The sequence below is a fragment of the Chanodichthys erythropterus genome, chromosome 21 (assembly GCF_024489055.1).
Source record: "Chanodichthys erythropterus isolate Z2021 chromosome 21, ASM2448905v1, whole genome shotgun sequence".
Taxonomy (NCBI): domain Eukaryota; kingdom Metazoa; phylum Chordata; class Actinopteri; order Cypriniformes; family Xenocyprididae; genus Chanodichthys; species Chanodichthys erythropterus.
The window spans coordinates 31,970,095-31,982,327 of record NC_090241.1 but is presented as its reverse complement, the minus strand read 5'-3'; the positions used below and the strand labels follow the sequence as shown (position 1 = coordinate 31,982,327).

Genomic DNA, 12,233 nt, shown 5'->3' with positions numbered 1-12,233 from the left:
GCTGTTACTTAGATAGACTTGTTGATTTATTTTCTTCATGAATTATAAGCATTGGTTTGGGGCATGTCTAGCTGCTCCTCAATCAATTAAAGCAGTGCATCTTTGTTTTATATGGAGGTCCAGAGGTCCCCAAGAGAAGCGTTCAACTCTGATGAAGCAACATTTTTTGCATATATTTTGATTACTGTTGTGTAGAATATTTTCCTTTAAATATGCTTTACAGATTATTTCACTAGTTCGCTATAACTGCATAACAAAGGTATTTTTACAAGCCAGCTTTCACCTTATCAACTTTCACCTTAAATTTTTACTTTAGCCAGGTAAAGTTTCGAAGAGTCTAGAGATATCACTTAAAAACAGATTTAAGTATTGATTGTTTCTGGTTCCTGAAACAGGTCCTCAGCTTTATGGGCACAGAAACGGTCTCTAGGTGTAATTATTCTTTTCTTTTCCTTTTGAATAGATAATTGGTTACTCGACCCTTAGAGGTCTCCATTCTGAGGGATTCCTTGAAAAGTGTCCTTGCAAATGAGGCTCACGGTTAGTACAGCCTTCCATGACATGAAAATGAACAGTGAACGAGAGAGATGGAATTGAATTTAATTTAATTTTTATGAAAATGATTTTAAAATTCAATATCCACTTGCATGAAATGGCTGAAGGTAAAGCTTCAGAACTAGTCAAAGGGAATTTTTTGTTAAATGTTAATATGATTATTGAAGAATAAGACTTTGAGTCTGTCCGCCACTCTGCCTTTTGAATGCTGTACAGGCTTAGAGATGTAAAGATGAGATGTTAATGAAATTTTTCTACATTTCTTGCGTGAGTTAATTACCAGCGGTTACAAATAGTGATCCTTCACCTTATGAAATAACTTCTGCATCTTTAAAAGTTTGATGTATCCCTTTGATATCCTCAGCTGTTATTTGAATACATTTTTGAGTGAGACTTGCGAGATGGAAGTTTCTGCATAAAATCATCACATCTCAGAGGAGCATATTTTTCAGCCTGGCTTTTACCGTGATAAATCTGAGTGTAATCCAGCTAGCACATCTTGTACCCTACAGCATTTACACTTAGCTTCTTTTAATGAGTGTCTCTAAGGGTTTCCACTAATCCTGGTTAATCTTCTTTAATGGTGTGATGTATCCAATAACTAATTCAGCCTGCAGGACTGGATAGCCAGAGGGGCCACGTATTGGACCACAAACATGAGGAACTTTGGAAAAATCTGGGGCACATACTTTGGATTCACAACTTCCATTGGGGGAAAGAATTCATTTGCATTGAGCTTGGAGAAGATGGATAGTCCTGATAGACATGGAAATGTCATGCATTTGAAACATTAGATATCCATTTTAGATGTCGAGACATTGTAGATCCAGCATTTTGGTTGGTGAATCTGGTCTTGCAACATTTATCCATGGATGCTTCTCCAGAGCTTCTGTGCTAGACGTCTCTGGCAAGCTTTGAAATGGCTGTGAAATGCATGAATTACAGATGTTTTCACTCGGTCTCGTTCGACTGTCTCTGATGATATGTCATTGCACATTTCTCCTGTCAAGCCTTCTGTTGCTCAATTAAGTCCTTAAGTCAGGATGTCAGGCGTTCCTTTACTGAATCTTTCAAGCATTGAATGACACTTGGAGATGACTTGGCACATAGTCTTGATACCATAATTGGTAGGCACTGCGTGTATGAAGACACCTTTGAAAAATAATGAGCAAAATTGTTCATGTCAGATGCTTTTAGTCATTCTTCACACCCTTTTTAGTGGCTCCAATTGAGATATCACTGCTGCCTTTCATACTGTCCTGTAACTTGGGGTGAAGTCAAAAATGCAATCTTGACCCATTTATAAATTCTGTCAACTGAAAGCCCACAGTTGGCGTTGCTAATGAAGCAAGAGGCCCTGGAGGAGCTTTATCTTTGTGTATGTGCATGTTGTTTTTGAGCGTGAATTTGATAACTGAGTCAGACATTTGAATAAGACTAGGGAAATCATCATCTAAGTGACGGATTCAGAACAGTGCCTTGTTGCTTTTCTCCTTAGATCTCAGTCCCACACTTAAAAATAAAGGGTTAACAGTGCGATGCCTGGAGAATATTTTTACTCTACGATGCCATTGCAGAATGTTTTAAAGCTCTCTCTCTCTCTCTGCACAACTTTACAGCAGAAAAAAAAAAAACATGTTTACAGCCTGGTACAAATTGTGGATTTGGTCTATATAGCTAATTTTGCCCTTCATGACGACTGTGAGGGGGGTGAATTATTTTATAACTCATACGTTCAAATTATATCAAGCCTTAAAGTTCTGCATAATTAAGGGCGCTGCCACTTGAGTGACAGGTGGATTGCCGCTGCTGAACTGAGTAATATGTAGTATATATGTACTGAAATATATATATTACATATATTTCTCATTACACACACACACACACACACACACACACACACACACACACATATATATATATATATATATATATATATATATATATATATATATATATATATATATATATATATATATATATATATATATATATATATATATATAATATGTTTAGTATATTATTTTTAATAATTTTTTAAATGTGACTTCCATGATATATGAAAGACCAAAGTTGTTCCTGCTAAGCAAGTAGGTCTTTGCTGAACTTTTATTTTTAAGAGCAAATTGATCTTTGAAGGAGATGTTCTCTATGAGATCTTAATAACAGGACATGCAAATTGACATCTGGACATTTGTTTTCCAATAGAGAGTTAGGGTGACCTTGACACAGAGTGTGTGAAGCTTTGTGCCAGTGACCTTTCAGCAAATTTCAAGTGTCTGGATCAGCTAGAATATTCAAAAACAGTTAGCGTCAGATTAGAGAGGCAGAGTGATCCAGACGAGTCCCGGTGGCAAGTTCCGACACTGAAATGTCACAGGCCAAGGGGTTCGGAAATGTGGATGGTGAGGTATTTTTAGATTGGCGAGTCAGAATTAGCACTTTCCTTCAGCAAGATGTGGAAGTACATACCAGCTGATAAGAGAATGAACTTGCTGCACTCTGTGTGGGCTTTTATGTGTTTTATTGTCAATTATGTTTGATGGAAAGGCAGGTATATAGTCCCCTCACCATATGGCTGTCGGAAATGGAATTGCCTTGTGGATGTCACATTCATTGCTAAAAGTGGATTTGTTCAGCCGACCAGCTTGCAGAGATACCCCCCCCCCCCCCCCCCCTTGGCCTCATACACCTCTTAAGGAGAGTCAGAATTGTGACTGTTTCACTGAATGGATTTCAGAGGGCAGTGCGCATATATCAGTCTTCACAGCGCTCACGCAACCAGCTAATACTGCCGTTATGACAGCTGCACTAAAAATTACATTACCAATTGTATCTTCATGAGTTATGATGGATTTTGATCTAATTCACTACACTGGAGTACAGATTGTATCCAGTTGCATAAAAACTTCTTACGTTTAATGGAACAGATCATCCAAAAAAAATACTATAAGTCTGTTCCTCACAAAAGCTGTTGAATGACTTCAGAAGATTTAGTAATATATTTTATTATTACAAATAATATGGACATCTTTTATGGTATACTTTTTTTTTTTTTTTTTTGTAATTCTGGAGCTTGACCGACCCAGTCCACGTTTCCTCATTGTCAGAGAGAAAGTCATGAAAGGGGTTTGTAAAAACAATGTTGACAGAATCATTTACACTTTCATTTTTGGCTGAACTATTGCTTCAACAATTCAGCTTCAACAATTGCTTCAACAAAAGCTATTCATTTTTTTTAATGGCTAGACATCTCTGCTAGTTTCAATCATTCTTACCAAGTCACTTTTGTGTTTTCCATTGGCAGATTTTTGCTTGATGTTGCATAAAATTTACTTTATAATTATTGCTTTTTGTATAATTATTGCAATTTGCGGCTGAAGGCACTGTACAGAATTATTAATTCAGGCACTCCTTCTATTTTTATTTTTAGATTGTTTCTGTTGCTCACCTGACCTTAAATATTTCAGCATTTGAAAAATGCTGTTGTTGTTTTTTCCTCAACATAATTTCCCTAAAAATGACATATTATGATATATTAAGATAAAGCCTGTTTTATACGTTTTTACTAAAAAAAACAAGACACAGAAGCTAATTACAAATAGTATTTTTGAAGTCTATACATCTTCCTTCCATCAAAATGTTCTTTCTGCTCCAGTCTCAATCTGTCTCATCATTTCTAAGCTGATAAATACCCCGAGTGACATGCATATAACTTGTGAATGAAAAGCAGCCGTGGTCATGGAAAACATGTGCTAAATATCTTATACAAGCAATCAGATGTTTTCAGCCCATCTGTAGAAGTTTCAGTCTTCTCTTTTTATTGAATTCTGTGTGTTTTTCTATACGAACAGACTTCAAGGACATCATAGGCTTTTTGTATAGCATTTCTTCCATGAGACACACAACACTGATCTACAATCCTGCGTTTGCTATGAACTGCAACCGTTACGGCTTGGCAGTGCCTTGTGGTACAATCTCCGGGGCATCTTTACATCTTTATTTATTAAGAGTTCTTTATTATCCCTCTCTGATTATTCTTTACAACTTACTGTTATACTTTAAAAGAGATGTATGCATTTTGTGTGTGCATGTATGTTTGTGCATTTATGTTCTGAAGACAATTTGAGCAGTCTTTACCCATGCAGAAATCACCTCCACACTGCTGGATTTTCTGGTCTGTTACTGGTCTAAGTCAAAAGTGCCAAGTCTTTGGCATATTATGATATCTAGATATGTGTCTGGTATTATTCAATGTAAATCTTTGGAAATTTTTGGCTGGATTTATGGTCTGACAGGTATATTAAGTCTGAACAATAGTCAATAGTGAATCTTACCTTCACTGCTGCTGTTTGTGTGCTTGGAGATAGCATACAAATATTTTGTATTTATTCTAAATGAAGAAATGTATTTGTGTATAAGTGTCTTGTGCATGTTGGTGAGTTTGTTTGGAAGCAGGGTTTGTTTGCATTTATCCATGACATTACGTTTTATGCTTTCATTTCATAGATTCAGTGGTGATTTTCACATTATGAGGTATGTTGTACTAACATAGATTTCATGTAAACAAAAGCTGGTTTATGCACATTTGAACCTATGAACCTATCATACTGTTCGTTATCTACAGAAAACCATATTGAAATAATTAAGCTAAACTGCAAAGGCCTTTGATGTGTGACACCCCCCCCCCCCCCCCCATCTTACATTTTATCCAAAAGTGAAAAAAAAGTTTCATATTAAATCATATGCATAACCATATGACCGTCACGCATGTTTACCATGTTGCTGATGACTGATGCTGTGTAGAGCTATTGCTGTGATCTGTTTCAGGCTTACAGTATCATAACATTTCAGAAATTAATTTACACAACAACGTTTTCAACTAAAAACAAAACTTTTTATGCGTTTTAGCTGTTCATTTACACAACAATGACGTTTTGGGGGCCTAAAAACTCAAACTTTTGAAAATCAAGCATAAGCATCAGTTCTGATAGGTCACGTCAGTCAAGCTCGCATCAGCTGACTCCCAGGTGACTCACGTCTATCTATAGGAATTCGACACCTATCACAGCATCCATATATAAGCTCCTCAGTATTATCAGCAGCTATCGCATTTCTCAGGAGCTAATTACTCTCCTCCATCCCCAGCTCCTCCTGTCTCCAGTCAGGACTGGGCTTATGATTCCCCTGAATCAGACTAATTCTTGAATATGTGTACATGTTAAATTATTGACATCAATGATATCTGCATATGTTGGTTCTGTTCTGTTTACCCTTGGGCTGCTGTCCCTGCTCTTATCCATACTAAGCTGCATGGATGCGCAGGGAGTTCTTGCCCAGAACAGAACCATAACACCATTACAAACTCTATGTAATTATCAATCATATTTGATGATAGTGGTCCTGACAGAAACGGGTTGCAAAGTGCAATTTTTTTTTGAAAACGATACTGTTACCATCTCCGTGTAAACTACAAAAATGTGAATTTGTGAAAACAGTGATGAAATGTGCATGCGTATTACATTGTTTTTCTTTACAGTGACATCGCCAACTACTGGCCTGGCATGAATAATACAATGTTTTCAATAGTTTTCATGGATTGTTTTGACAACGTTGACGTCTGTACACAAAAACTGCAAAGTACAGTATTTGAATAGCCTAAATGAGAACAAAAGATAAAGTGTGAGAGCTTATACCTGCATGTTTTATGATTGTGGGGGAATCAGACTATTTTAACTCTGATACGATAAACATTTAATATATAAATTAACTCTAGAGAGAAGCATTTTTATAAATATTTTTACGATGTTATAGCCTATATTCAGCATATATTTACTTAACCTGTTTTGTGACTTAATTATTTAATGTAAATTTGAATAAATGTTTCATTAAAACAAGTTTTTAATGACAGCCACCCATTGAAATGATCTTGATCAACTAATGATCAACAATGAATTCAAGTGGCAGTTATATTATTTAAAAGCGTCAAATACAATTTTTACATTGCAGCTGCAAATGTCTCTAATGTTGACTGGTATAGATTTATTTTAAAGCAGGTGCCAGACTGGTTACACTTAACAGCATGAGAGATGGTGTGAAAGCATGCTATATAATCACATGCTATAAATAATCCATAATCATTTGCAGTACAATTTCTGTTTTAAATCAGAGGTCAAAGTTTGTTAGTTTAAATAACCACTAGAGGTCTCTTTTAAAGTTTTTAAAGCATTTTATACGTGTTTCCATAGTCTGATAAATTCTGCTCCACATCCATAATGGAGAGATGTCATGTCTGTAACAGTGGTTTATTTCCTCTGAAATGTGAACATGAAAATTGAAATAAAATAGTTTAGGGCTGCACGATATATCGTGATTTATCGCAAACTTTATCATATGCAGTTTGGCAAAGGCTGCGATTATTTTATGCGCAGCTTGTCAGAGCTATACAGCTCTGTGATCAGTAGTAAATGCTTCTCCATCTGAAAGCCAGAGGGCACTCTTGCACAGAAACTCCAAAATGCCCTGCCGTAGAAGTAGATTTGGAGCCATACTCTAGCATTTGGAGCCATACTTCATTGACAAGTAAAAAAATAATCGTCGCCTTCGCATTTAAGCACGATTTCAATGTTATTTTTTGTATCGTGCGATAAGTCTTGCAGCCCCAAAATAGATATTTTATGTTCTGTGGGGAGCCAGCCCATCTGCATTCGGTGGATATTGTTATTTCTGGTTTGTGCTTTGTAATTTACAGAAAGTCTACAAAATATGTTGTCTCCCAAAAACTCTTTTTTTTTTTTTTTTTTTTGTCACATCTGTAACGCGTGTATCTTAAAAATATAAAACATGTTTATAAACTGACATTTTTCTGATGTCTGGACTCTGTTGTAGGGGGTTTAGGAAAATATAAACGGATGGTTCAATATATTGATAATGAATACATTCTATGAGAATTTATATTTCAAGTTTTGACTGCAAATGTCAAGACCATAATGCTGGAAATGCCCATATGCTGGTATGTGTGTGAGCAGTAGATCAAGTGAGAGAGAGGGAGAGAGAGAGAGAGAGACTTATTGTGTATGTGAGTGAAGAGTGTGATTGTGTCTGAGGAACTGGTCCAAGTCATGTAATCTTGGCCTATGTGTATTTGTGAGTCTTTGTGAGTGTGTGTGTGTGTGTGTGTGTGCAGTACACAGTTGAAGAGGGCTTAACAGATTGCTTGCCCATTGAGGTCTGACCTTTACTGTCAGTAGAACACTATAAACCCCAGTGCTGTACCCTACAGTCAAGCGGAATACTAACTAGGCCAAGTCCAGCTGTGCTCGCTGTATCTCTTTGCCCAAGGTAGGGATGTGAAACTGAAGATTTCACAGCCATGTCAATGTAATGTGGAGATTTTGAGGGGCCTTTGAACTGCCCGGAAGGATAACCTTCTGGCAAAATAAGATCTAGTTTTCATCACTCAGCTGTGGAGGAGGATCAGCATACTGAGACAAAAAGTTTGGCCTGGAATTGATCACTAAGAAGCCAAAAACAATGGAAAATAATGGACTGGCTCAGAAAAACACACAGTGAGTTTAAAAGAATATTTATTATGGATACATGCCTAATATCATCCCCTTTAAATTACATACATATATATATATATATATATATATATATATATATATATATATATATATATATATATATATATATATATATATATATATATATATATATATATATATATATATATATATATATATATATATATATATATATATCAGTACAGTCCAAAAGTTTGGAACCACTAAGATTTTTAATGTTTTTAAAAGAAGTTTCATCTGCTCACCAAGGCTACATTTATTTAATTAAAAATACAGTAAAAACAGTAATATTGTGAAATATTATTACAATTTAAATTAACTGTTTTCTATTTGAATATATTTCACAAAGTAATTTATTCCTGTGATGGCAAAGCTGAATTTTCAGCATCATTACTCCAGTCTTCAGTGTCACATGATCCTTCAGAAATCATTCTAATATGCTGATCTGCTGCTCAAGAAACATTTAATGTGTACAATTGTACAAAATATTTGTGTACAATATTTTTTTCAGGATTATTTGATGAATAGAAAGTTCAAAAGAACAGTGTTTATCTGAAATCTAATCTTTTGTAACATTATAAATGTCTTTACTGCCACTTTTGATTGATTTAATGCATCCTTGCTGAATAAAAGTATTCATTTCTTTAATTTCTTTAAAAAAAAAAAAAAAAATTCTTACTGACCCCAAACTTTTGAACGGTAGTGTATAATGCTACAGAAGCTTTGTATTTCAGATAAATGCTGTTCTTTTGAACTTTCTATTCATCAAGGAATCCTGAAAAAAAGTACACAACTGTTTTCAACATTGAAAATAATCATAAATGTTTATTGAAGCTAAAACTTCACATACACACTCTTGGGACATCAGAGACTTATTTTACATGTAAAAAGGGGCATAAAAGGTCCCCTTTAATAATAATAAGTAATGTGTCTTGAGCAGCATATCAACCTATTAGAATGATTTCTGAAGGATCATGTGACACTGAAGACTGGAGTAACGATGCTGAAAATGCAGCTTTGCATCACAGGAATAAATTACTTTGTCAAATATATTTAAATAGTACACAGTTATTTTAAATTGTAATAATATTTCATAATATTACTGTTTTTTACTGTATTTTTAATTAAATAATTGTAGCCTTGGTGAGGAGACGAAATTTCTTTTAAAAACATTAAAAATCTTAGTGGTTCCAAACTTTTGGACTGTACTGTATATATTTATATATATTTATATATATATATATATATTAAGGCTGTCAAAATAACGCGTTCATTTCGATTAATTAATCGGAGAAAAAATAGCGTGTTAAAAAAAATAACGCAGATTAATCCATATTAATTCGTATTGACCTTTGAACCTAGAGCCATTCTAGCCACTATTCGACTGTAAAATGAAGGAGGGAGACGACTGCTGCACTGACGGACAGAACGAGCAAAGCTCCTCCCTCGTGCGTGCGAGCTCTCTCTGTCTGCAAAGTAAGCACCGTCTTTGCACTCTTTTTACCTCGCACATAATAATGTAAATCAACTGACACAATGCTAAAAGTTCGTAAGACCGAATCCATGTTTCACGAGGCGCATTCGGAGAATAAACAAAAAGAAAATCCTATCCAGTGGTGAATTGTTTTCTGTGTTGACAAATCTTTTGCGATGTCCTAATAACAGTCACGATTCGCACGCAACGCGTCAACGTCCGCTAATGTCCGATTCGCGACCTAATGACTCATTTGAACAGATTCATTTTAATGAATCATGACAACAACTGATCTGTCCACACGGTCTATAATGAATCATTTACTCGAACAACTCTGAAATGAGAACATAAGTGTGCTTACACCCCATTTAGCAAGAGTGGTTAGTAAAATTAGCCTTAATAATCCACAATATTTTCAGGTTATTTAAATGACAATGTGTAGTAAATTAGGCCTATAAAATTTATAGGCCTATAATTAGGCCTATAAAATCAGTTCATTTAGACTGGAGTGAGGTGAAACCAGAACAAAGCAAGTTGTTGTTAGCTAGGTGCATTCAATTGTATATGGTAGAAAATTATATTATTAGTTAATATAACTTATAAATGCTACTTTTTAATACTTTTCAGGTTTAGCAAAAAAGCATCTTCTCTTACAAAGCTATAAAATCACTCTTTTTTTTTTTTTTTGCAAAGAGGGCAAGAAAGAATTACAGTGAGAGTGATGGGTACTTTATTGTCAGTATCGGGATCGCAGATCACGTGGGTAGGCACTTTTTACTGTTTGTGTGGATGACCATGTCTGTCACCACTGAAGACCATTTTTGACCCAGGAAAAACTCTGCATTGATTCATTTGAATTGAAATATTGAATACTTTCACAGCAAAAATTATGTATGCGATTAATTTAGATAAATTAATTACAGAGTATGTAATTAATTAGATTAAATTTTTTTATCGATTGACAGCCCTAATACAGCTCTGGAAAAAAGACCACTCCAAGTTCAGAAATCAATGTTAAGTGGTCTCTTAATTTTTTCCAGAGCTGTGTATATATATATATTTATATATATATATATATATATATATATATATATATATATATATATATATATATATATATATATATATATATATATATATATAATGTTTTGCCATTTCGAAACAAAAGATTCATAAAGCTCAGAAGCTTCATGAAGCAGTGTTTTGAAATCGGCCGATATAGATATTGTTAAATTCTTTTCTTTTCTTTTTTTTGGCACACAAAAAGTATTCTTGTCGCTCTATGATATTAAGATAGAACCACTGTTGTCACATGAACTGTTTCAAATATGTTTTTGGTACCTTTATGGACCTTGAGAGTTTCAATGGCTTTGCTCTCAATAGAGGCCTCACTGAGCCATCGGATTTCATCAACAAAATTTTAATTTGTGTTCCAATGAACGAAGGTCTTACGGGTGTAGAACGACATGAGAGCAAGTAATAAATGACATTATTTTCATTTTTGGGTGAACTAATCCTTTAATACCTTAACAAATGTTAACTAATGGGACCTTATTGTAAAGTGTTAATATATCAATATATACCAATAGAGATATACCAATATATCTCTAGTAAATGCATCGGATTGTTGACTAGTTGTTCAGATATCTCACCAACTAGCTGGTTTTACTAGTATGTAATTTTGCACAATAAAGATGCAGTGAAAATAGGAAATGGGTGCAACGAGAGGAGAAAATGACAGCTTGTCATCATCTTAACCCCACCTTGTGTTGCAAATAACAAGACGTATTGTGTCATACATGAGAATGTTGGAACATACAGTTGTATGAATGTTATTTTCATGTCACTGTATTTTAATAGTCCCAGCTGTCTCTTGTTGGTGCTGACAAGTTCAGATTGCGTCTGTCACACTCTAGAGGACCAAATCTTTTCCCTCTCTCAGTGCGGTGTGACGTTAAAGTGGCGTTTAGAGTTCTGGCTGTCCTCCGTTTGCCCCCATACAGCAGCAGCGCCCAGTTTAGTTAAAGTCACAGCCTTTTAAAATCAGGCAGCACAGTGTGTATGTGCATTAAAGTGTCTCACTGCTTAGACTACTAAGAAGGTATGTATGTGTGTGCGTTTGTGAAGCTAGGGACAGGTCTCATTACAATCCCTTAAATTAATTTGCTCAGCCAGTGGTCAGTGCAAGTTTGGATTCAACATTTTTAATTCAGGGCTCAATTCTCTATTAAGCTGCATTAAAACCTGGTTTTGTTTCAGGGTTTTATATTGGACATCATACAAAGGTAAACAAAAAAACAAAAAAAGATACCCTCGAAATGAAATCCACTGGGTTTCATCATTGATTCCTATATGCTACTTGCTATCTCAGCAAATTCTCACTGGTTTGCATTGCAAATGCTGAGACAGCTGTGTACATCATCTAAACCTCACCAAAGCAAGGCAAATATGTGATCCTAATGTTTACTCGGCGGTATTACAAAGTCTGTTTGTATTGTGCAGGGTATCAGTGCTCCACTGGAGTTCCCTTCATGCAAAGCCTTTAGTTGCTCTTAGCAAGGTTCAAAGAATTCCAGAAATTATGGATGTAAATGGAACAACACAAATGTGACATGAGG

At 35.0% G+C, this 12,233-nt stretch overlaps 1 protein-coding gene across 6 annotated transcripts in view; it reads left to right on the top strand.

Annotated features, from left to right (window-relative positions):
* The window catches only part of raly (RALY heterogeneous nuclear ribonucleoprotein), a 97,539-nt gene that overhangs the window by 12,599 nt on the left and 72,707 nt on the right, over positions 1–12,233 (top strand). Inside the window, exon 3 of one of the 6 annotated variants that reach the window (XM_067374322.1) lies at positions 5,065–5,091. The exons of 4 other annotated variants lie outside the window; for them this stretch is intronic. Coding sequence is in view for 1 of the 2 variants with exons in the window: in XM_067374320.1 (XP_067230421.1) it covers positions 529–540 (12 nt within the window). In the remaining variant the exon portion in view is untranslated. Of the gene's footprint in view, positions 1–463; positions 541–5,064; positions 5,092–12,233 lie in introns of all 6 variants that reach the window. One more of the 6 variants, XM_067374320.1, reaches the window with a different exon arrangement.